Below are 21,478 nucleotides of genomic sequence, written 5' to 3'. Positions count from 1 at the left end.
CTAACCGGTCAAAACCGGTTACTACCCGACCCGAAAAACCGGTCTAAGCGGTTAACTCCTGCAAAACAAAAAAAAGAACCGATTAGCATATTAACCGATTAATGGTTAACCTATTAATCGATTTGTTTACCTCTAGACGTGTAAATTGGTTTTTATTGATTCTCATTCTTATTATTATTATTATTATTATTATTATTATTATTATTATTGAAAATATACTTACAAAGTTACAAGAATGTTTTATACCTTTAGGGCCCAAACAGAAGCTTGTACGGTTGCTCATCTCACTCACACGTCACAAGCTTAAATTCAAGCCCAATTAACAACAGAAGATACAATACAATTAGTATTTAGTGGTGGAAAATAAACCGGTTAATCCAACCCAGTTCAACAAAAAACACAATTTGACCCAAACCATTTTGAACCCGACCCAACCCGCTGGTTCGTAACCAATTCATCATCTTGTTCAGTAAAACTGGTTTGGACCCAACCCGATATGATAAAACATGCCAAAACAACTGTCTATAGGGCGGAACATTCTTGTCTCCAAAGCCAAACCGGTTTGTGATAAAACACAATTTCTACATGTCTAGATACAAATTACAAGTTGGTACTTGGTATAGTGTATCAAATCAATTCCTTATGTTTATATAATTAATTAATTATTTAACTTTGTATTAACAAATTAACAATAAATAATCAAACCTTTTGCTTGAGACTTGAGTTGAAAAACCAAAATTAAACTTAGCCAATTGAGTAAAAGCTTAGCTATGATACCATATAAATGAAAGTATCATAAGCAAGTAAAGTTAAAGATAATAAACTTTCATCATAATCAAGAATCCCATAAACAATGTCACATTAGATATCCCTTGCTAGAGTTAAGCAAAAAACAACTTTGAATCAAACCATAAATTACTTATTTGCTAATCTACAACTTGTTCTATCACCTCAAAGCTAATATCCAAACCAAACACTTACAAAAAAAAAAACAATATAAATGTTTAGAACACGTGTGTAAGAGTTCGTATTAATCTTCTTAAATCAGAAATCAACGCGCAAATTATTCAAAAAAGCTAAGGTATAGGGAGATGTAGACTTCCCAAACAATGAACACCATGCAGGAAGCTTCTCAAGAACCCTTTTGACTATTGGAGTCAATCGGTCAACATCCGTTCTTAATTTCAACAACAAACCATTTTCGTTGTCATTTGTCACTTGAGTATGATTGTTGACCCAATAAAGAGTCAAACCAAATCTTCTTGGAGCATTTTTCCCTCCAGAAAACTGAATATTATGCCATCCATCTACACTACCTTTCGTGCCAATTTGAATCAATTCTTCACCATTTTCATCATCTGGAATGATAACATTAATAAACAATTACTGCTGTAAATATATTGATGGTAACTAAAAATTGAAAATGGTACCTTTGAGTCTGAAATCTTGTATTTTATTAGTATTGATCGAAAGAGACCAGCGTGTTGAAAGTTTGGTGTCGATTGTGACGTGTGTGAATCTTTCATCTGTTTTTGAATCGGTTTCGACGTTTAGTGTTGGGATGTCGCTTTCGGTCCATCCGTTGACCGAATCGCTATTGGTCAAACAGCTGTATGAAGTGGTGAAGGTGACAAAGTCAGTTTTATTTTTGGTTCCACATGTAAACCCTTCATCAATATGTTCAATCTCCTTGGTTAACTTCCCGGGGGTAGTTGAGAATAATGAAATATACGAGATCGGTTCTTTGTGGTCTCCGTTTCTTCCAGAAGCGTTAACAACATGAACAACCTAGGAATCATCAAGATTTTCATTAGTGAGTCAAATCCACTTGTTCGAAGTTCGAACGAAAAAGTATGGCGGGTTAGGTTACAGGTCTTAACGGGTCGTGATGGATTGAACCAAAAACACTTTTTTGGTTCACATTTAATATCAATGTGGGAACTGTGATTTCAAAAACAAAAATTCTAACTGAGCAGATAATTGTATAACACATAAACCATCAAACGTATTTGAATTTAAAAGAACCAACACAAACGAGCATAAATGGGGAAAAACTGTCACCTCTAAAATTGACATTGAGTAATCAAACGTGTTGCTTTTAACTTTTAAATTTTCTAAGGATCCTTAATTTGAGAAACGAATTGATGACTAAATTAATTTTTATAATGAGTACTACAAGTAGAAAAATATGCATATTGATTAATTTACCACTTTCCTATATTAATTCATTATTCACAATTTTAAAAATGTAAGAAGAGCAAAACAAAATGAGCCTTACGTTTACGGCTCTGGAAACATCTTCGGTGAATGGCGGGACGATTCCCGATATCACTACCGTTAATGAAAGACCGCACACGATCAAACTTGCAATTGCAACTAACTTTTTTGCACCTAGAAACAAAAAGTTATTAAAAATAGGCAGTAAAAAGAATAATACAAAAAAATGTAGCTAATAATATGATAGTAAGCAATTCTGTGTTTGACTTTTATTAGTCAACTAAGTTTCAGGAAACTGCAAACACTAAAACTTTTAAAAGTCAAATAAAGTCAAACCTGATATGTGGATGTATGAAAGGAGATACACCATTGAAAGACATATGACAGCCGATACGTACACAGCAACCGCTACACTCGCCAACCATTCAGGACTACCTCCGGGATTCCTGCATGAACGGAGACACCATTGTAAGACATCACCAACACTAAAATTAAAATCAAACACTTCAATTCAAAGCAGAATTAACAAGTGACTGCAGTTAAAATTACAGTCTATGAATTCGAAGGAAATAGGCTTGTAAACAACTGAACAAACACGAACATGCTTTAACTGAACAAACAATCAAGCACGAACAACTAATGAACGGGGTTTTCTTGCTCTTGTTCATTTGTTAAGAAAATGAGTGTGTTCATGCTTATTTATGTTTGCCAGTTAACAGTATAAAGGAACAAACATAACTGATTTAAAACCAATTTATAGTAAACAACAATGCGCTGGGCCTAAAAGGTTATTAAAACTAAACTACGTTGTAACGGACCTAAAATTTCAAATTAATATATTAACAAATTTAGACGAATGAACTTAAACAAACGTAAACTAATTGAACGTAAACAAGTAAAACTGAACAAACATAAAAAAACATTCACGAACATAGATGAACGACCAAGACATGTGTTCATGTTCGTTCGTTTAACTAAACGACATAAACGCCTTGTAATACCTGTCAAGACGAACAGCCATACCAGCAACGGTTCCTGCTAACCGAATAAACATGCCACCCGATATTAAAAACGGGACAAAAAGTCCAAATATTAAAGTTATTGTTTTGAGTGCTTTCGGTGCACGTGCGGGAGATAAAGTTGCTTCAAGCAGTCCATCTACAGAATCAGGAACTTATGTCAGTCAACATACACCTTCGACCAAATAAAGATATTATTTGTCACAACGTCGAACTTACAAGCAAAAGCCGGGGAAGCTAGCCACACAAGGGCAATATAGGAAGACCCCACTTTAAAATAATGACCAACAATTAATAATATAAGCCATTGCAACAAACCACTTTTATATAATGACCTTTCAGCTTCCAATTTGGCCCAGTTGGATCCAACCACAGGGTCCAATCTCTTAGAAAGTACACGTGAAATGTACCCTTTTAGAATAAGGTAACCGATGTGTTGACCAGTCAAAGCTCCAATGAAAGCAGGGGAAGAAAATAAACCTAAAATGAGCCACGGGTTTGAAATGAAGGGGACCGGTGATGATGAAACAAGTGGTAGAATGAAAGCAATGGCAGTTGAGAATATTAATGAAAATATCCACATTAATATTATGCTTAATAATGATAAGGCTAATGAAATAGCAGCGGGTGGCCCCCCCATAACGACTGATGTGGCCCATATCATGATGGATTGCATTATGACTGAGTTGTAGAGCATGTTGGCGAATCGTTGATGAAATACGATCATGTATGTTCCCTGAATTGTCACGTTAAATTGGATTGTTAAAAACATGTTTTTATTCGTTTGTTTAAATTTAATCGAGCAAACCACCGGACACGAATAACCAAACGAACAGGGTTTCTTGTTCGTGTATGTTAAGATAATGAATGTGTACATGTTTGTTAACAGCGTAAACGAATGGTTCACGTAAACGAACGGACATAACTGAGCTAGAATCAGTTAACCGTATATGTGAACAACAGTGTGTTGAGCCTAAAAAGTTATTAAACCGGACTAAAATGTACGCGTCCAAAAATATTAACTACATATTAACGAATGTAAACGAACTAAAAATTCATCATCATCATCATCATCATCATCATCATCATCATCATCGTACTCAGTATATCCCACCAATAGCAAAGCTATGGTAGGGTCTGAGGAGGGTAAGATGTAGACAGTCTTACCTCTACCCCATGAGGATAGAGAGGCTGCTTCCGGTGAGACCCCCGGCTCGAACTAAAAATTACGAACATAAATGAACGTAAGCAAACAAACATAAATGAAGTTCATGAACATAGACAAACAAACTAGACATGTGTTTACGTTCGTTCATTTAACTAAATGAAGAAAAAAAAGTTGTTCATGTTCGTTCATTTAAATAAATGAACATATATGAACTATCTACATTAAAAGGTAACCGACGTGGTCTGATTTTTGCATTAGATAATAAGATTTATTTGCACTTACAAAAAGGCCCAAATCATTTAAGAGGTTTTTAATTAGAGTAACATTGAAAGAACATCAACATGATCAAAGTTTCCGACACATCACCAACCACATCATCATTTTGACAATATAACTGGCTCGGATTACCTTAAATATCAAAATTTTGAAAGTTTGACGTTCTTTTTATCAAAAATTGGTTACCTTTCTATGCAATTTGATCTCAAAAGTCAATAAATCAAATTTTATAATCATGAAAACATAAACATAAAGTACCAAGATGTCAAAATATATGGCAGCATCAGTATCAGTTTTCTCATTGACTTTGACTTTTGAAAGTTGAGAAGATGCAGCAGTATGAAGCAGAAAAGCAAGCATATTTTCACCAAGATGTTGCAGCGAACCAGGTTTTAAAAGCTTTAATTTGTCATTCTGCATACGAATATATGATCACTTTAACTTGGTCAACAATAGTCAAATTAAAGATGTTACGAATTTAAACAATACCTTTGTGTGATATACAGCAGTATTATCTGCATAAGCAAAGTCAAGACCAGAAAGACCAGCAACTTCTTTATACACTTGAAAATCAGTAGCAGATTTTATAACACCCGAAGTGAAAAGATCCTGCAAATGGATCTTAAAAATCTAGAATCGAATAATTAATTTAAGAATAGAAAATAATACACACCTGAGCAATAATTTGGCCCGATGGGTATTTTGCTACCAATGCAAAGTTCTCAATAGCCCATGGATCAGGACCCGCCTGGCAAAATTAACAAGGTACCAAGGTTGACTGAATGTTGATTTAAATTTCATGAAAAGTTTTTTGCTTTTTCCCAAGATTTGAAAAGGCCATACGGGTGTAAATGAGCCGAGCCAAGATCAGCTCGTTTAACATGCTAGAGGCTCGAGATCTACTCGTTTAACATACTAGAGGCTCGAGCTAAGCTTGTTTAACATGATAGAGACTTGAGCTCGGCTCATGGGTAGCTTCTCAAGTTCGAGATCGGTCCGTTTATTACTTATTTTAAAAAGTTTCATTTAAATTTTGTATTGGATAAATGTTTTTAATTGTTAATTGTATTGAATTTTAATTATATTTGGGAGTAATAATAGTTTTATATATCTATTACATATATATTTTATTGTTTTCATTATTGCGCTTTTTTTTCTCAGGCCCTCGCTTTTTTTGCGCATTGCGCCTAGGCCCTAGGCGAGGCCTATGTGCCTTGAGTGCGCTTACCGCCTTTGATAACTATGTTTATAATTATTTTTAATGTATGTTGTTGCACTGCGGTCTGGTTCCTGGCTTCACCTGCGTAGTTTTTACTTCTGACTAGTTCCATTTTAATTATAATATACCTATAATAAAAATTATTACACAGATATATATATTTAATATATTAAATAAAAGTTATATAAATAATAGGCTCATTTAGGCTCGTGAGCCAGCTCGAGCTTGATAAGTGAAGCTTGAGCTCAGAGCCTCAGACTCATTTATAAGACAAGCTTGTTTTTCGGTTCGGGTTCGGGCTCAAGCTCAGCTCGATACAAGCTGATATCAAGTAGCTCACGAGCGGCTTTGCTCGTTTACACCCCTATATTTCAGTTTAAAGACAATATTTTTATGGTATTGACTACCTGAAATATAGCAGACGCACCTCCAATGCCCATGGCTTCCAAATCAATAGCCATACGTATGGTGTTACTCCACGGATGCTGCAATAATATTTACACGTCATCACTTAATTAAAATATAATATCAAAATTATAATTAATATACCTGAGTTATAAAGCTATGTGCACCATTTAAACCCTCTTCCTCGCCCGTATTAAACAAAAAAATAACAGAATTCTTAAAACCGTGGGCCCAATGAGAGACCCCTCGAGCAAGCTCTAGCATAACTGCAACACAAGAACTGCAGTCACCAGCTCCTTCCCTATATTAACATAAACATTAAGTTTCATAACTTCATTATCATTTTTCAAATAAATAAAATCCAAAATTATTGAATTAAAAATAGGTAACGTACGCTGAGTAAACAGTATCTATGTGAGAAGAGACCAGAATAGCACTATCTGTTGCTTCTGAAACATATTTTGGTGAGATTCTTAAAACAATATGTTTGAGATCTGAATAAGCCAGTGTTTTTCCTTTAAAAAGCCCGTTGACCAGAATATTAGCACCCGAGCTTGCATGGAAAAGGTCAACGTCAACATCAACTTCCCAGTGAGCGGTTTTCTTTATATTCTCAGCTGTTCTTAAAACATACTGCAAAACAATAAGATAATGGGAATATGAACAAATTTTAATGTTAATGGAAATGAACAAAACTGATTGTGGGTGACTATTATTTAGAGATAACGTGTACCCTTTTGCTTTGTTTCTTTATTATTGCAAGTAGCTAGTTAGCATATTGTTTACTAGCACCATTCTTCTATAGTTCTATTAGGGCTGCATTTTTAGGATTATAGCCTAGGTTAGGGCTGTAAAGGAGCTGAATGTTCAGCAAACCGTTTGGCGAGAAGGTCGTTTACAACGTTTGTTTAAGAAGCAGATGGACATCAACAATGAGTTCCGTTCGATTAATTAAATGAACAAAAATGAAAATAAGTCACATTTGTTCATTATGTTGTGAACGTAAAGTAACATGTGTTCATTCATTTACATTGTTAATGTTCGTGTGCTTATGTTTGTTTATTAAAGGCTTTTTATATTTTATAGATTTTAATTTGTTAACCAAACATTTAAAGCTTTTATGGTTTTTATTTTTATTATTTTACTAACTTAACTCACTATATGTTCGTTTGTGTTCACGAGCCCTTTGTTTGTCCGATAAAATCTTAACGAATGGACACGAACAAGGCCTCCTTCGGCTAAAGTAATGATGTGATAACAGGAGTACACGTATACATTTGTGTGTCGCGTAACTGACTAAAATATAAGGAAAATCACGAAAATGTACAATTTGACCGGGGATATTAACAAAATAAACTTGACTGTTTGAAATGTTTAGTTTCCAACAATTTCCACCAATCATCGGAGGACACGTGTCACCAATTACTGATGTATTAGAACCTCGTTTAAAATCTCTCGTGCGCCACTTTTGAATCTTTGGCGCATTTCAATGTTAAAGAAAAGAACTTTTTTATTAATTTGTGGGGAATGATCGAATCTGCTGCGCGATATTGAAATCCATTGTGCTGACAGAAACTTCCCGCTCCCTCATTGATTGGTAATTTAAAAAAGTCAAGGCTACTTAGTTAATATTCTCTGTCAAAATGGATACTTTCGTGATTTTCACTAAAATGTACCATATACCTGCAAACCAAGCTCTAGTTTATCAGAACCAACAGGATGAGGTCCCAACCGAGTCAACTCTTCAACATGCTTCATTGCCTCTTCCTCCGAAAACCCTCTTTTCCCCACCTGTTGTGCCGAAAGCGGGTCGGGCAACCGCTCAAACTGATAATGGTGAACCACCCATATCCCTTGCGTGATCAAGATAATTGCAGCCAGAATAACATACCCTGATCTCTTTGCAGTCACTACATTCTTTATCTTAGCATCACTTTCATCCCTTGATGTTAAAGAATGATTCTTTGACCTATTTTTCATTGTTTTTCACTCAAGCAATAGGTCGAACACCTGGTGTGCAACAATCATAAACATAAATTAACAGTCTTTTTTACTTTTTTAACTACCACTAAAACATATAAAGATATATAAGCATATATAAACATAACCCAGGTGATAATTCAATGAAATTGATCATAATTGACTGTGACAACAAGAATTAACTCATGTATAATTGATGGGTATCATCAAATAAGTGAATATTAACCTCTTTTGATGCTTGATTCCTTCAATTTGGATGATGAAATTGTATGAGAATTGAGCATAGAAGATGGGATAGAATCAATTATCTATCTATCTTGTTTAGAGGGTAAATTGGGAAAAATATGAACAAGGTTTGGCAAAGGTTTTGACTTTTACTCAATATGCAGTTGCAGGTAACGTAATGTGATTGGATGAGTGTGTGCTTATCTTTTAATAAATGACTACAACGCCCCCCAACTCTGAATAAATGTAAAATCATATATTATTATTTTAAAGTAGACAAGATTTATTTTCGGGTTCCGGGACAGCGGTTAATAATTATTGCTATGTTGAAAATTCATTAAAAAGAAAAATTTTCGGATTTTGTCACACGTCGTAGGTTAAAGTGGACGGACTTTAATTAAATTCGAAGTTTAAATGGATCAGTTTCCAAACCCTAATCCTACATATACAATCTGATTGTTTTTGGTCGCTCGCTCTGGTTCGATTTTTCACTTTCAAATTACATACAAAGTTCTGATCTTCATCTGAGTTTTATACAATTGAGTATTTGGAGAACGAGTGAACGACCAGATTATTTCAATCTGAAAGTGTTGCACGACTCTCATGTAATCCAAGTTGTTAATCGTGTAACTCCTTAACCGGGCTTGTTGAATCGTATGAATAACTAAGTCGGGTTCGAGCTGAAAGTAGCTTATTATGTATAGAAGCCCGAGCTGATTTGGCTCGCATAATTTAACTTTGCCATGAACAGGGAATTAGATCCTTTATAATTTCGTAACAAAAAAATAAAAACTCGGAATCATTTAAACAACGGTATTGACAATTGTTACTGAAACTCAGTTGAGTATTTCATCAAGCGAAACAACCAACAAAGACAAGGATTCAAGAAATAGAAAGGAACATATACAAATTGATCAAAAAAAAACAAAAATAGACAATATGGTAACCAATAATGAAGAAGCGGCTTGATGTAGTTACGAACTGATGAAGATTGATCGTGACGGTGGTGATTGAGACAATGATGATCGAGACAAAGATGAACCAGATGTCGACGAGAAGTGATCAAATCCTACCCTCTTTCTTCTCTCATATATGAAGACCGGAACCAACCCGATAATCATAGGTAATCTATCCTGGATAAACTATATCTATCTATCTATCTATCTATCTATAATATATATAAACGAAACCTATAAAAGCTCTCTGGTTGCACTCTACATTCTCTCAAGCCACCATATTGCATTATTTGTAAATAGAAGATTCTCATGCATTTGACCCGAATTCACGGGTATGGGTCTCACCAAACCCATGTATTTCTTAAACGAGTTATAACATCTCATTAAATTAAAAATGAAACTCACCAAATATTTGATTTGAAAATCCTATAAAATGTGGATATACTAAAAATAATATCTTATTTCTATAAAAAATGATATATATTATTTATAATTGAAAAACAATTTTATAGTAAAAAAAATAAGTGGGTCATGGGTCTCAACAGGGCCAAATAGTTTTTAAACCGGGTTATAATATCTCATTAATTTATGAAACTCTTTCATCATCAAATACTAAGTATATTATTAACTTTAGTAGAATAAATAAAATTAAAATCCAAAAATATATAAATATTATAAACGAATAATGTAAAAACAACCCTTGTAATACGGGGGATACGAAACCTTTAAAAAACTCTCTAGTTGCTTCATACATTCTCTCAAGCCACCAGATTGCATTATTTGTAAATTGAGGTTTTTCATGCATTTAACCCAAATTCACGGTCATGGGTCTCAAAAAACCCAGATATTCCTTGAACGGGTTATAATATCTCATTAAATTAAAATCAATCTCACCAATTATTTGATATGAAAATCCTATAAAATAGGGATATACTAAAAATTAATATATGGTTTCTTTAAAAAAAAGATATATGTTATTTATAATTAAAAAACAATCTTGTAGTAAAAAAAATAAGCGGGTCATGGATCTCATGCATTAATATATGGTTTTCTTATATTTTTTCTCAAGCCACTAGATTGCTTTATTGGTAAATGAAGGCTTCTCATGCATTTGACCCGAATTCACGAGTATGAGTCTCACCAAACCCAGATAGCCCTTAAACGGGTTATAACATCTCACTAAATAAAATTTTTGCTCATTATGCATTTGACTTGAATTCACAGATATGAGTCTCACCAAACCCAGATAACCCTTAAACGGATTATAGCATCTCATTAAATTAAAATTAGTCTCAACAAATATTCGATATGAAAATTCCTATAAAATAGGAATATACTAAAAATTAATATCCTTTTCTTTTAAAAAAAATTGTTTATAACTCAAAAAAAAAATTATAGTAAAAAAATTAAGCGGATCATGGGTCTCACCAAACATATATAGCTTTTAAAACGGGTTAAAGCATCTCATTTATTTGTGAAACTCTTTCATCATCAAATCCTAATTACATTATTAACTTTCTTACAATAAATAAAAATAAAATCCAAAAGTATATAAATATTATAAACGAATAATGTAAAACAACCTCGTAATACCACAAAGTTATTTGAAAAACAAATTAAACGACAAACTAACTAGATCAAGATGTGGAGACAAAAGATATTTCAAAAAGAATATCCCAATCAAATAATCATCGACATATAAACGTAGAAGAACATATATGATAATGACAACAAGGAAGAAAAAACAAATCAAGATTCAACAATTTGGGAAACTAATGTTGCCTTGCCATGCCAACCACGTAGTGATCTACTTAATTAATCAAACATGAACATTTTCTACATATTCATGCTCTATATATAGACCACATTCCTAAATTCGAGAATACCTCAACATCTACCAACTTATAAGAATCCTTATACTCTTCTAAGTGGAAATAAACATGGGTTATCACACAATACAATAATCATAGTAGCAACATTGTTTGTTTTTTGTATGTGGGGAGGGCAGGTCACATCTCGTACAATAAAAGAAGATAACATGATACAAAGGCATGAACAATGGATGACTCATTATGGACGTGTGTATAAAGATGATTTGGAGAAAGAAACACGTTTCAAGATATTCAAGAACAATGTGGCGTACATAGAAGCGTTCAACAATGCTGGCAACCATGCTTACAAGTTGAGTGTCAATGAATTTGCAGACCAGACAAATCAAGAGTTTAAGGCTACTCGTAACGGGTTCAAGTTTCCATATACACCAAGATCGGGTCAGACCATGCCATTCAGGTATGAAAACGTGACCATGGTTCCATCTAGCATTGACTGGAGGAAGAAAGGAGCCGTTACCCCGGTCAAGGATCAAGGTCAATGCGGTAAGCCCATAACAAATTTCAAACTTAAAACACCTTTTTTTGCTACGCCTTTTCTTTTATAAATATTATTTGTTTTAAAATCAACAGGAAGTTGTTGGGCATTTTCAACAATCGCTGCTACTGAAGGAATTACAGGAATAACCACAGGGAAACTGATTACATTATCTGAGCAAGAACTTATGGATTGTGACAGAAATGGTGAAGACCAAGGATGTGAAGGCGGATACATGGATGATGGGTTTGACTTTATTGTTAAAAACAAAGGGATCAACACGGAGGTTGCGTATCCTTACAAAGCAGTAGATGCCACTTGCAATACAAAGAAAGAAGGAGTTGCTGCAGCCAAGATCACCGGACACGAGGATGTGCCCGTCAACAGTGAGTCGGCGCTACTGAAGGCGGTGGCTATGCAGCCTGTTTCAGTTGCCATTGATGCTGGGGAGTCTGACTTCCAGTTTTACTCAAGTGGTGTTTTTAACGGAAGTTGTGGTACTGAATTGGACCATGGGGTCACAGCTGTTGGCTATGGAACCACTGATGATGGCATCAAATATTGGCTCGTGAAGAACTCATGGAGCACGGTTTGGGGTGAAGAAGGTTACATTAGGATGCAGAGAGATGTTGAAGCTAAGGAAGGGTTGTGTGGTATTGCTATGATGGCTTCTTATCCAACGGCTTGATACTTGTAAATATATTATACATGTGCACAAAACAAGATGTTGAATATATGTAACTTGTCCCCTTTAAATTATTATGTACATATGTTTTCAGTTGTGAAATATTGGGCTTGTTTGTAAAAATCAAAATTGTGCGTATTTGATATTTTCAGGTATCTAGGAATAGCTAATATGGAATAGTTTCTGCAACAACATTAATTACAAATACTGATGATACATTGCATAACTGAAATGGTCTACATCGCATAACTAAAACATTATTAAAAATGTTGCACAACAGAAACGGGACGATTTCACAAAGTCACACAAATAACACTGCATATGAGAGCCAATTATATCTATAACAAACCTGGAGCACATATATAACTTTATTATGAAAACATTGACTTATTTGCACATCTCTTAATAACAGACCTTCATGTTCCCCTGTATATGGTTCTATTTGTGAGGTCTAAGGTTGAAATGGTAATATAACAGTTTGCTTATTATTATAAATGAGACTGTTGCATCAGAATTAGACATAACATTTCAACCTAAAAATTCCAAACTCCAAAATATACTTTTAAAGGGTTTCATGGCAAGAAAAATATAATCTAAAAATTAGGACTTGACTAATTACCAATATGCTGCATCTTTAGCCCAAAATCAAATAATTGGTCAAGATATCCATTATCCTTGATGTTACATGAAATACAAACACAACAAAGCAAGTGAACCAACAATTAGAGAAATATGTTTGTTATTGTTATTGCTGTTAAATCTATTTTTTTGGAAACATAAAAATAATTTAAATTAAAACAAGTCAGCTTATCAAGCCATGAGCCTACATGAGTCGGATGCTGGCTGAGCACAAGCTAATGTCACTCATAGTTAAAACTGTATGCTTGCAATACGATTACTAAAAGTTAGGCATTCTTTGCATTTGAAGATCCGTAAATCACACGAGATATGTGTTGTTTCGTATACTACCTTTCTCCAAAACTAAAATTGGATAAATACCTTTTGTAGTTTGTATTTATATTGATTTTTTTGCTAGAAGATGGATAAGAACGCCATATAAAACGTCCCTTAATGGTTTCTCCGTAGTTAATGACACTTAACGTTGTTTATTATCATATTAAAGTTTAACTTAGCTCGTTATAAATGTAAAATATTTCTTATGTCTCATATATACACACATAGCTATTTATATTGCATTTCAAAATATACCTTAATTAAAGTGCTTCAGCTTGATCTCTTAACATATATTTATCTGCAAACGATTATAACAAAACCTATCTGTCATGTGGTTTTGTCACATAATTTTCAAGTGAGTTTACAAAATAAATTGTGTTTTAACGTGACACTCAAATACTATATACTGACTCAAGTAATGTATCTAATTTAACTATTTATATAATTGCCTACCATAAAATCCTACGTGTCGCTCTCAGGTTTCCCCCCAATTCTCTAGAGCCACCAGATTGCTTGATTTCTAAATGAAGACTTCTCATGAATTTGACCCGAAATCGCGGGTATGGGTCTTACCAAACCCAGATAGTCTTTAAATGGGTTATAACATCTCATTTATATTTATTTATAAAATTCTTTCATAATCAAACAATAATTTTCGCGGGTCATGGGTCTCATCAAACCCGGATAACCCTTAAACGGGTTATAACATCTCATTTATTTGTGAAATAACCTCTTAATCATCAAAAAATAATTTTCCACGGGTTATGGGTCTTACCAAACCCTAATAGCTCCCAAATGGGTTATAAGATTTTATTTATTGGTAAATACTTTCATCCTCAAATCCTAATTTAATTTATCTTCTTTACATGTTCTCCATTGATGGTCTATCATCTCCATCGCCGGTTAACTTCCGATACTACCCATCATCGTCAACTACATCGACGTCCCCTTTTTAATTAGACAAATATTTGTGTTCATATTTGTTCATTTAAAAAAATCAACATGTTCGTGTTCGTGTATTTTTGTTCGTTAAAAAACTAAAAAACCTACACATCTCAATTGAAAATACCCAAACGCAAAAAAATATAATAACAAACTAATATATATGTATTGAATTAAAAAAAACTACGTTAAAAAATAAAATAAATCATCATAAAATAGGAAAACGATTAAAAACAAAAAATTAAATAAGCTCACGTAACACGGGAGGATCAAACTAGTGTTATAATAAAGTTAATAATAAAGAAAGAGGTGAGTAAATGGAGCTTGGAGGAGCTAGGGATGATAATAAGGCGGGTATAGATAGTCCCAATATATGGGCATCTCCGATGGTAAGAAGATGTTTGAAAGACAAACCAGTTATCTCTCTTCTACTCACCCACAAACCCCACTCAAACCATCATTCTCTCTCCCCTCTCCTTTCTTTTTCTTCTAAGATCCGAAAATCCAATACACATCCCTCAATCTCTCTTCCACTTGGCACATCTCTTCTCCACCTAGATTCTCTCTCTCCTCCAAATAAGACTTGATGTGCTTTAGAGATCTTCCATTGGAGATGCTCTAATGTCTTATTATAAAACCATGTCCCTTAACTGGCCTATACCGTTGTGTATTTGTTGAATAATTACCTATACGGATATCGAGTATCTGTTAGTTTGTTAAAAACTACATGATGATATTTCCAAATATATTTTTAATTTTTATTACCCAGTTAACTAGAAATATAAAAACTACAATTAGTAAATTATTCTAATTAGTAAATCATTATATTACCCAAAGACAAAGGAAAATAAAAATAAAAATAAAATGTTACGGGTATAGTTCCGGTAAACAAGTTCCGGTAAACAAGTATGCATGTTTTGGGTAATCGTACATTCGAACCAAGTATCACCTAATACAATGCCACTCACATGCTCGCGAATTTAATAGAACTAATGCCATACGATGTCCATGCTTGCATGCCTGTCGCAAAAGTTTGTTTGTCGTGTTCGAGTACATTGGCCATTACCTGATGGTCTTCATGATCGTTATAAACCTTTCTTTGTCATCTCGAGTTTAGATGGACGATGAGCTAGATACAACACAGGATTCATGATTGTTATAAACCTTTCTTTGTCATTTCTTATTAAGTTATTATGATTTGTTTCTTCTTATTATGAGCTGTTTGTTGTTCTTTTATAATTTGTTTATACATAATGGAATTAAAAAAATCAATAATAAGTAATATCTAACTTAATATTAGATGAATATATGAAAGAATTTAGGGGCATTCCGAGAATTAAACTCGGGACCTCTCGCACCCTAAGCGAGAATCATACCACTAGACCAAATGCCCATTACGCTTATAACTTTTAAATACACAATTGTCATAGAAAACGTTCATAATTATCACACAATGGCACTAGTTAGATAAAAATTAAAACCATTCTCATGTTGTAATATTATGATAACATACAGAAATGTTCAATGCTCATAAAAAACTGCTTGTAAACCTGTGACTGGAATCGGCATAATTGTTTTTAGTTTCTATGGTTTCGTGTTTTTTTTGTGGTTCAGTTCGGTTCAAACAAGCCTAAAACCACAAATATATAATATAAGAAATTAGAACCATACCAAATTCATATTTGAAGATCCAAATACCTTACACTTCTACTATTTTTCTTTACGAAGTCACTAACTTCGATATAAAACAACATGATGTCAAAATCAAACCTCTTGTATTTGAGATGAAACGAAAATAGCTTAACAAATTACATTTTAATAGAACTAAACCAACGAGTTGAATGTGACTAGAAGAAAAATCAAACTTATTTGTAGGGCAAGGCGGATTTATACCTTAAACTGGAAACAAAAACCATAATATAAGATATTGAACCTTGAAAATGACCGAAAGTGTTAGAAAGATATGATTGAACCCATAAATCAATTATTGTAGTCGTTTGACTTGTCGATTAATACAAATGGACCGTGAGAAATTCAACCTCTACTAAAGCACGTGTCAACTCTTCACAAAGGTCATCATGAAACATAATGTATCTTGATGTCGGATTAAGGTATAAAATATCATGTTACATATGCGAAGAAAGTTGTGGAAGTCTTTGAATACCAACCCGCTGCTCAACCCAGACACAAGGTTTGAGTGTTGGGGATTTCTGCAATCGTATATCTTAGGAAAATCTGGGAGTCGTGAAACACTTTTAGATCAAAACTATTTGTTGGTTCCCAAATGTTTTGACCGGATAAAACTCAGATTGAGTGCAAGAATCTGTATGGCGATTGAGAGATTTTCTGAACCAGAAAGAAAACATCGTATGATCAAGGGCAGTTTTAATTAGGGTTGGGCAGTTGTAACTGCCTTTGCAGTTATCTGATTTTGAAATTCAAAATCATGAAATACGCTCTAGAATTTGTGACAAATAAAACATGCGAAATTTAATTAAATTAAATTTCTAATGTGTTTTTTAATATAACAATATATGTCAACAAAAAATTTTTCCAAGCTAACCTGGAAGCTCGACACCAGCCAGGGGCGCTGTCCCTTGGACCCTGCCAGGGGCTGCCGCCCCTCGCACCCCGCTACCAGGGGCGCTGCCCCTAAGTACCAATAAGATTATAAATTATAATAAGATCAAAAAAGTGTGCATCCCGTACCCGACTTATTTAGATTCGTATTACAATTAACTTGATCAACAAGTTAATCCTTAATTACACTTGGTCTTATTGTTCATGAATCACAACCCTCCATGTAAGGTTTATCAATCGAACCAATTTTTACAGTTTCTTATTCAATTTTAAAATTTTATTCTTATTTGGCTGGCACCGAATACGATCCTCAAATTAACACCCACAACCATCAATGTTTAAGGATGGAATGTTTATTTGTATTAGTTTGAATCAATGACTGTGATTTGACATTATGGACAATTTGGATGAGCTATGATTATTTTTCTTTGTATCGATTTAACAATGTAATGGATGTATACGTACGTTGGCGGTATTTGGAGAAGGATCAAAAGTGAAAAGAAAGTTCAATTCACATGTGATAATTCAAGAGGATTTGAATTTGGATGTAAATTTTAAGATGCGATTGTCAAAGTTAAAAATTGTTTCGGTTATTTGAACTGTTCTAATTTAAGCAACTTATGACTTGTTAACTTTTGTAAAAGTTGAAATGTGTTTTTTATTGTATGTTATTGGGAGGGGATAAATTAATAAGTTATAAGGTTGTAACTTATTAACTTATGAAAAGTTATAAGGAGCTAAAATAAGAAATCCAAAACATGTAACATCCCGAAATTTCCAAAATAATATTAATTGTATTACTTAATAATAGAGGGAAAGTTTACTCGGGTTATCGAGAAATAAATAAATAGAGTAGGAGTTGGTATGGGTCGGGCTAGTGTTGGGTAATGGATATGGGTTATGGACTTGGGTTATGAAAGAAGGAAGGAGAGTCCATGGGCTTAAGCCCATGATCCCTAAATATAAATACCATTAATCACCATTTAATCCTCATTCTCACATATTCCATACACCACCAAAACACACACAACACCATCTTATAACCCGAACCAAGATCCGAAGGCGAAAACCCGAGCTTGTTGGTGCGGGAACGTCGTGACGGACCAAAACAACATCAAGGCTTAACCGGGTTCGTAGTTCGACTCGTTCAAGGTACGTTTATAGTTAGAATTCGTTCGTATAGGTTCGGTTTGATTTGGGAAATCATAGATCTGTGTTAGTTTGTTATAAACGAACCTAAAACAACAAATATTACTGGAATTGATTAGCATTTGATAGGTTAATTGTTAACCTAAAAGAACCCGTAACCTATATGCCTAAATCGCACCCCTTAAACATCGATGTTAGGACGATTTGATGGTTGGGGTTTGTAGGCGCTGGTCAGACGATTCCGTGGATACCTAAATCGAGTTATTTGGTTAAGAAACGAAGATGATTAAGGACGAACAGTAGCTGCAGCCGACAACTTCGCCTGCAAGCTAAGTTCGCCTGATGAACTTCGCCTGCAAGCTAAGTTCGCCTGATGACAACTTTGCCTAAAAAGCTAAGTTCGCCTGATGACAACTTCGCCTAAAAAGCTAAGTTCGCCTGATGACAACTTCGCCTAAAAGCTAAGTTCGCCTGATGACAACTTCGCCTAAAAGCTAAGTTCGCCTAAGGGTTAACTTCGCCTAAAGCTAAATTTCGCCTAAGGGTTAACTTCGCCTAAAGCTAAGTTCGCCAAAGGTTTAACTTCGCCTAAAGCTAAGTTCGCCTAAGGTTCAACTTCGCCTAAAAGCTAAGTTCACATAAGGGTTAACTTCGCCTAAAGCTAAGTTCGCCTAAGGGTTAACTTCGCCTAAAGCTAAGTTCGCCTAAGGTTTAACTTCGCCTAAAGCTAAGTTCTCATAAGGTTTAACTTCGCCTAAAGTCGAGTTCGATTAGAAAATAAATTAAAACGATAAGTAAAAGTAAGCTAATACTAGGCCACCAGATTAGATCAGGCGAGTATTGATACGTGTGACTTATACAGTCAGCCGAGCTCAGTTAAAGAAGGGATTTACAACTATCGGTGGAAGAGGCAGAGTTCAGGTGAGTTTCTAGCCCCATTTCCTTGTTATGTTTTCGGGGCTGTGCGCATACTCGATGTGAAGTGTGAATACACTTACCTTAAGTGGTAAGTGTATGCTATAGATGTTATACGAGGTAGCTATTATATAATACTTGTTGGTGCGTGAACGATCTTCGGATATTGCACGCATCGCCAAGGACAGTGATTGCCAAGTGGTTATTAGTGTGTATGTATGCTATGATGTGACTTGCTTATTATGTAAATGATATGAAGCATGTTGTAGATAAGTAGAGATAGAGCGTGTTAGAAGTGGCAAGGGTGTAGTAAGAGTGATAGTGGCATGACGATAGTACGTGGTAGGGTAAGCCTATACGTGACTACGTCATTAAAGTGGCAAAGTGGCATAACGTTAAACGTTATTAAAGTGGCAAAGTGGCAAAGTGGCATAACGTTATACGTTATTAAAGTGGCAAAGTGGTAAGGTGGTAGGTGTAAATAAGAGGCTAAGTGGTAAGGTAAGCAGGTTAGATAGTGGACTACGTGTCTTCGGATACGTATATGATGCATGTAGTGGTTGTATGATAAGTTGCTTGATTAACTAGAACTCACTCTGCGTAGCTGACTTTTAGTATGCACGCAGGTGAGTAGGAGGAGGCATCTCGCTTGAGGAGACACGTGGCACTGAATAAGAGGCTGGCATTGGAAGACTCAAGATGTTTAAGTTTAATGTTTCGTTTATTTTGAAAGGCAAAATGATGTTTTAAGACAAGACGTGTTTTGATATGAAATGTTTTAAGAAAGTTTTTATATTCCGCGAAAGTTTTAATGAACTCTGATTTGTAAGAACTGTGTTAATGAGTAAATCCGACGCGAAAGTAGGGCTACCGGGTACGGGGCCTTACAAGTTGGTATCAGAGCATAAGTTCGAGAGATTTAAGCATCCTACATGCTTAGACTCGAACAGAGAATGGGATTTAAAATGAGAAAGAAAGAAGATGCCAGTTCAAGATAGCCATGTGTCACTCAAGCAAGCTCAGTAAAGGTAAAGTGTATGGTAAATGGTGTATGTTAATGTTGGCTTATTTGCTAAATGAAGAATGAGTGCAGGTTAGGGATAGGATTAATTGATCTTAACTGATTAACTGTTTAAGAGTATAAACAAGCACAAGTGAAATCATGAAGGGAAGTATGTAGAACCTGAGGAGTAACGCAAATAGTTAATTACACTTGATCAACGTCATTAACTACTTACCTTACGAATCACGTGCTAAATAATTCCTAGAGTGATAACATTTGTGTTTCCTTAGAGATAAGATAGATGACTGTTACAAAAAAGGCGGACAAGAGAAGAATCTGAGGCAGAGCGATATACGAAAACAACATGACTCCAACTGCAAAAAGTAATGAAGAAGTCACGCTTGGAGCTTGTAGTCAGATATGCTAAGAGAGTTTCCAAATTGTCACAAAAGCATCAAAGGAAGCCCTTGGAAAGACGAGACGAGACTTGAGACATCGAGAGCCTCATGGACAAGCTACCTTAAATAGCTAAAACACATGACCACCATTCGATGACTACAAGTCAGGAGTAAGAGAACAAAGACGATTCAATAAAGTGTGTAAATATAAGAAGTTTTCCTTTTATAGGGAATAAGTTAGGTTTCGGGGACGAAACCTCTTTAAGGAGGGAAGACTTGTAACATCCCGAAATTTCCAAAATAATATTAATTGTATTACTTAATAATAGAGGGAAAGTTTACTCGGGTTATCGGGAAATAAATAAATAGAGTAGGAGTTGGTATGGGTCGGGCTAGTGTTGGGTAATGGATATGGGTTATGGACTTGGGTTATGAAAGAAGGAAGGAGAGTCCATGGGCTTAAGCCCATGATCCCTAAATACAAATACCATTAATCACCATTTAATCCTCATTCTCACATATTCCATACACCACCAAAACACACACAACACCATCTTATAACCCGAACCAAGATCCGAAGGCGAAAACCCGAGCTTGTTGGTGCTGGAACGTCGTGACGGACCAAAACAACATCAAGGCTTAACCGGGTTCGTAGTTCGACTCGTTCAAGGTACGTTTATAGTTAGAATTCGTTCGTATAGGTTCGGTTTGATTTGGGAAATCATAGATCTGTGTTAGTTTGTTATAAACGAACCTAAAACAACAAATATTACTGGAATTGATTAGCATTTGATAGGTTAATTGTTAACCTAAAAGAACCCGTAACCTATATGCCTAAATCGCACCCGTTAAACATCGATGTTAGGCCGATTTGATGGTTGGGGTTTGTAGGCGCTGGTCAGACGATTCCGTGGATACCTAAATCGAGTTATTTGGTTAAGAAACGAAGATGATTAAGGACGAACAGTAGCTGCAGCCGACAACTTCGCCTGCAAGCTAAGTTCGCCTGATGAACTTCGC

The 21,478-nt window shown here is 34.8% G+C and overlaps 2 protein-coding genes and 1 non-coding gene across 3 annotated transcripts; 1 reads left to right on the top strand and 2 right to left on the bottom strand.

The window, feature by feature from the left end:
* Window positions 1-848: 848 nt before the first annotated feature.
* LOC143603348 (uncharacterized) lies at window positions 849-8,734 on the bottom strand. Its single transcript, XM_077080166.1, has 14 exons — window positions 8,511-8,734; window positions 7,988-8,314; window positions 6,699-6,937; window positions 6,449-6,605; window positions 6,307-6,384; window positions 5,354-5,428; window positions 5,170-5,289; window positions 4,939-5,094; window positions 3,456-3,972; window positions 3,219-3,375; window positions 2,554-2,663; window positions 2,279-2,391; window positions 1,431-1,788; window positions 849-1,358 (listed from the first exon to the last, which is right to left on the bottom strand). Exons 2-14 carry the CDS (start codon window positions 8,282-8,284, stop codon window positions 1,045-1,047), a joined length of 2,691 nt encoding a protein of 896 aa, XP_076936281.1. The 5' UTR covers window positions 8,285-8,314; window positions 8,511-8,734; the 3' UTR covers window positions 849-1,044.
* Window positions 8,735-11,108: 2,374 nt separating this feature from the next.
* On the top strand, window positions 11,109-13,462 carry LOC143603352 (senescence-specific cysteine protease SAG39-like). Its single transcript, XM_077080167.1, has 2 exons — window positions 11,109-11,840; window positions 11,928-13,462. The coding sequence occupies exons 1-2, from the start codon at window positions 11,459-11,461 to the stop codon at window positions 12,518-12,520; spliced, it is 975 nt and encodes a 324-aa protein (XP_076936282.1). The 5' UTR covers window positions 11,109-11,458; the 3' UTR covers window positions 12,521-13,462.
* A 2,272-nt stretch (window positions 13,463-15,734) lies between these two features.
* Window positions 15,735-15,806, bottom strand: TRNAP-AGG (transfer RNA proline (anticodon AGG)). The gene has a single exon. It is a non-coding gene; the product is annotated as a tRNA-Pro (tRNA).
* Between the last annotated feature and the right edge of the window lie 5,672 nt (window positions 15,807-21,478).

Source organism: Bidens hawaiensis, unplaced genomic scaffold (genome assembly GCF_021521415.1).
Source record: "Bidens hawaiensis isolate Kalapana, Puna unplaced genomic scaffold, B.hawaiensis_p1.1 tig00061371_1, whole genome shotgun sequence".
Taxonomy (NCBI): Eukaryota; Viridiplantae; Streptophyta; class Magnoliopsida; order Asterales; family Asteraceae; genus Bidens; species Bidens hawaiensis.
The sequence above is the reverse complement of the archived record's forward strand: the minus strand, read 5'-3'. Positions and strand labels throughout refer to the sequence as shown.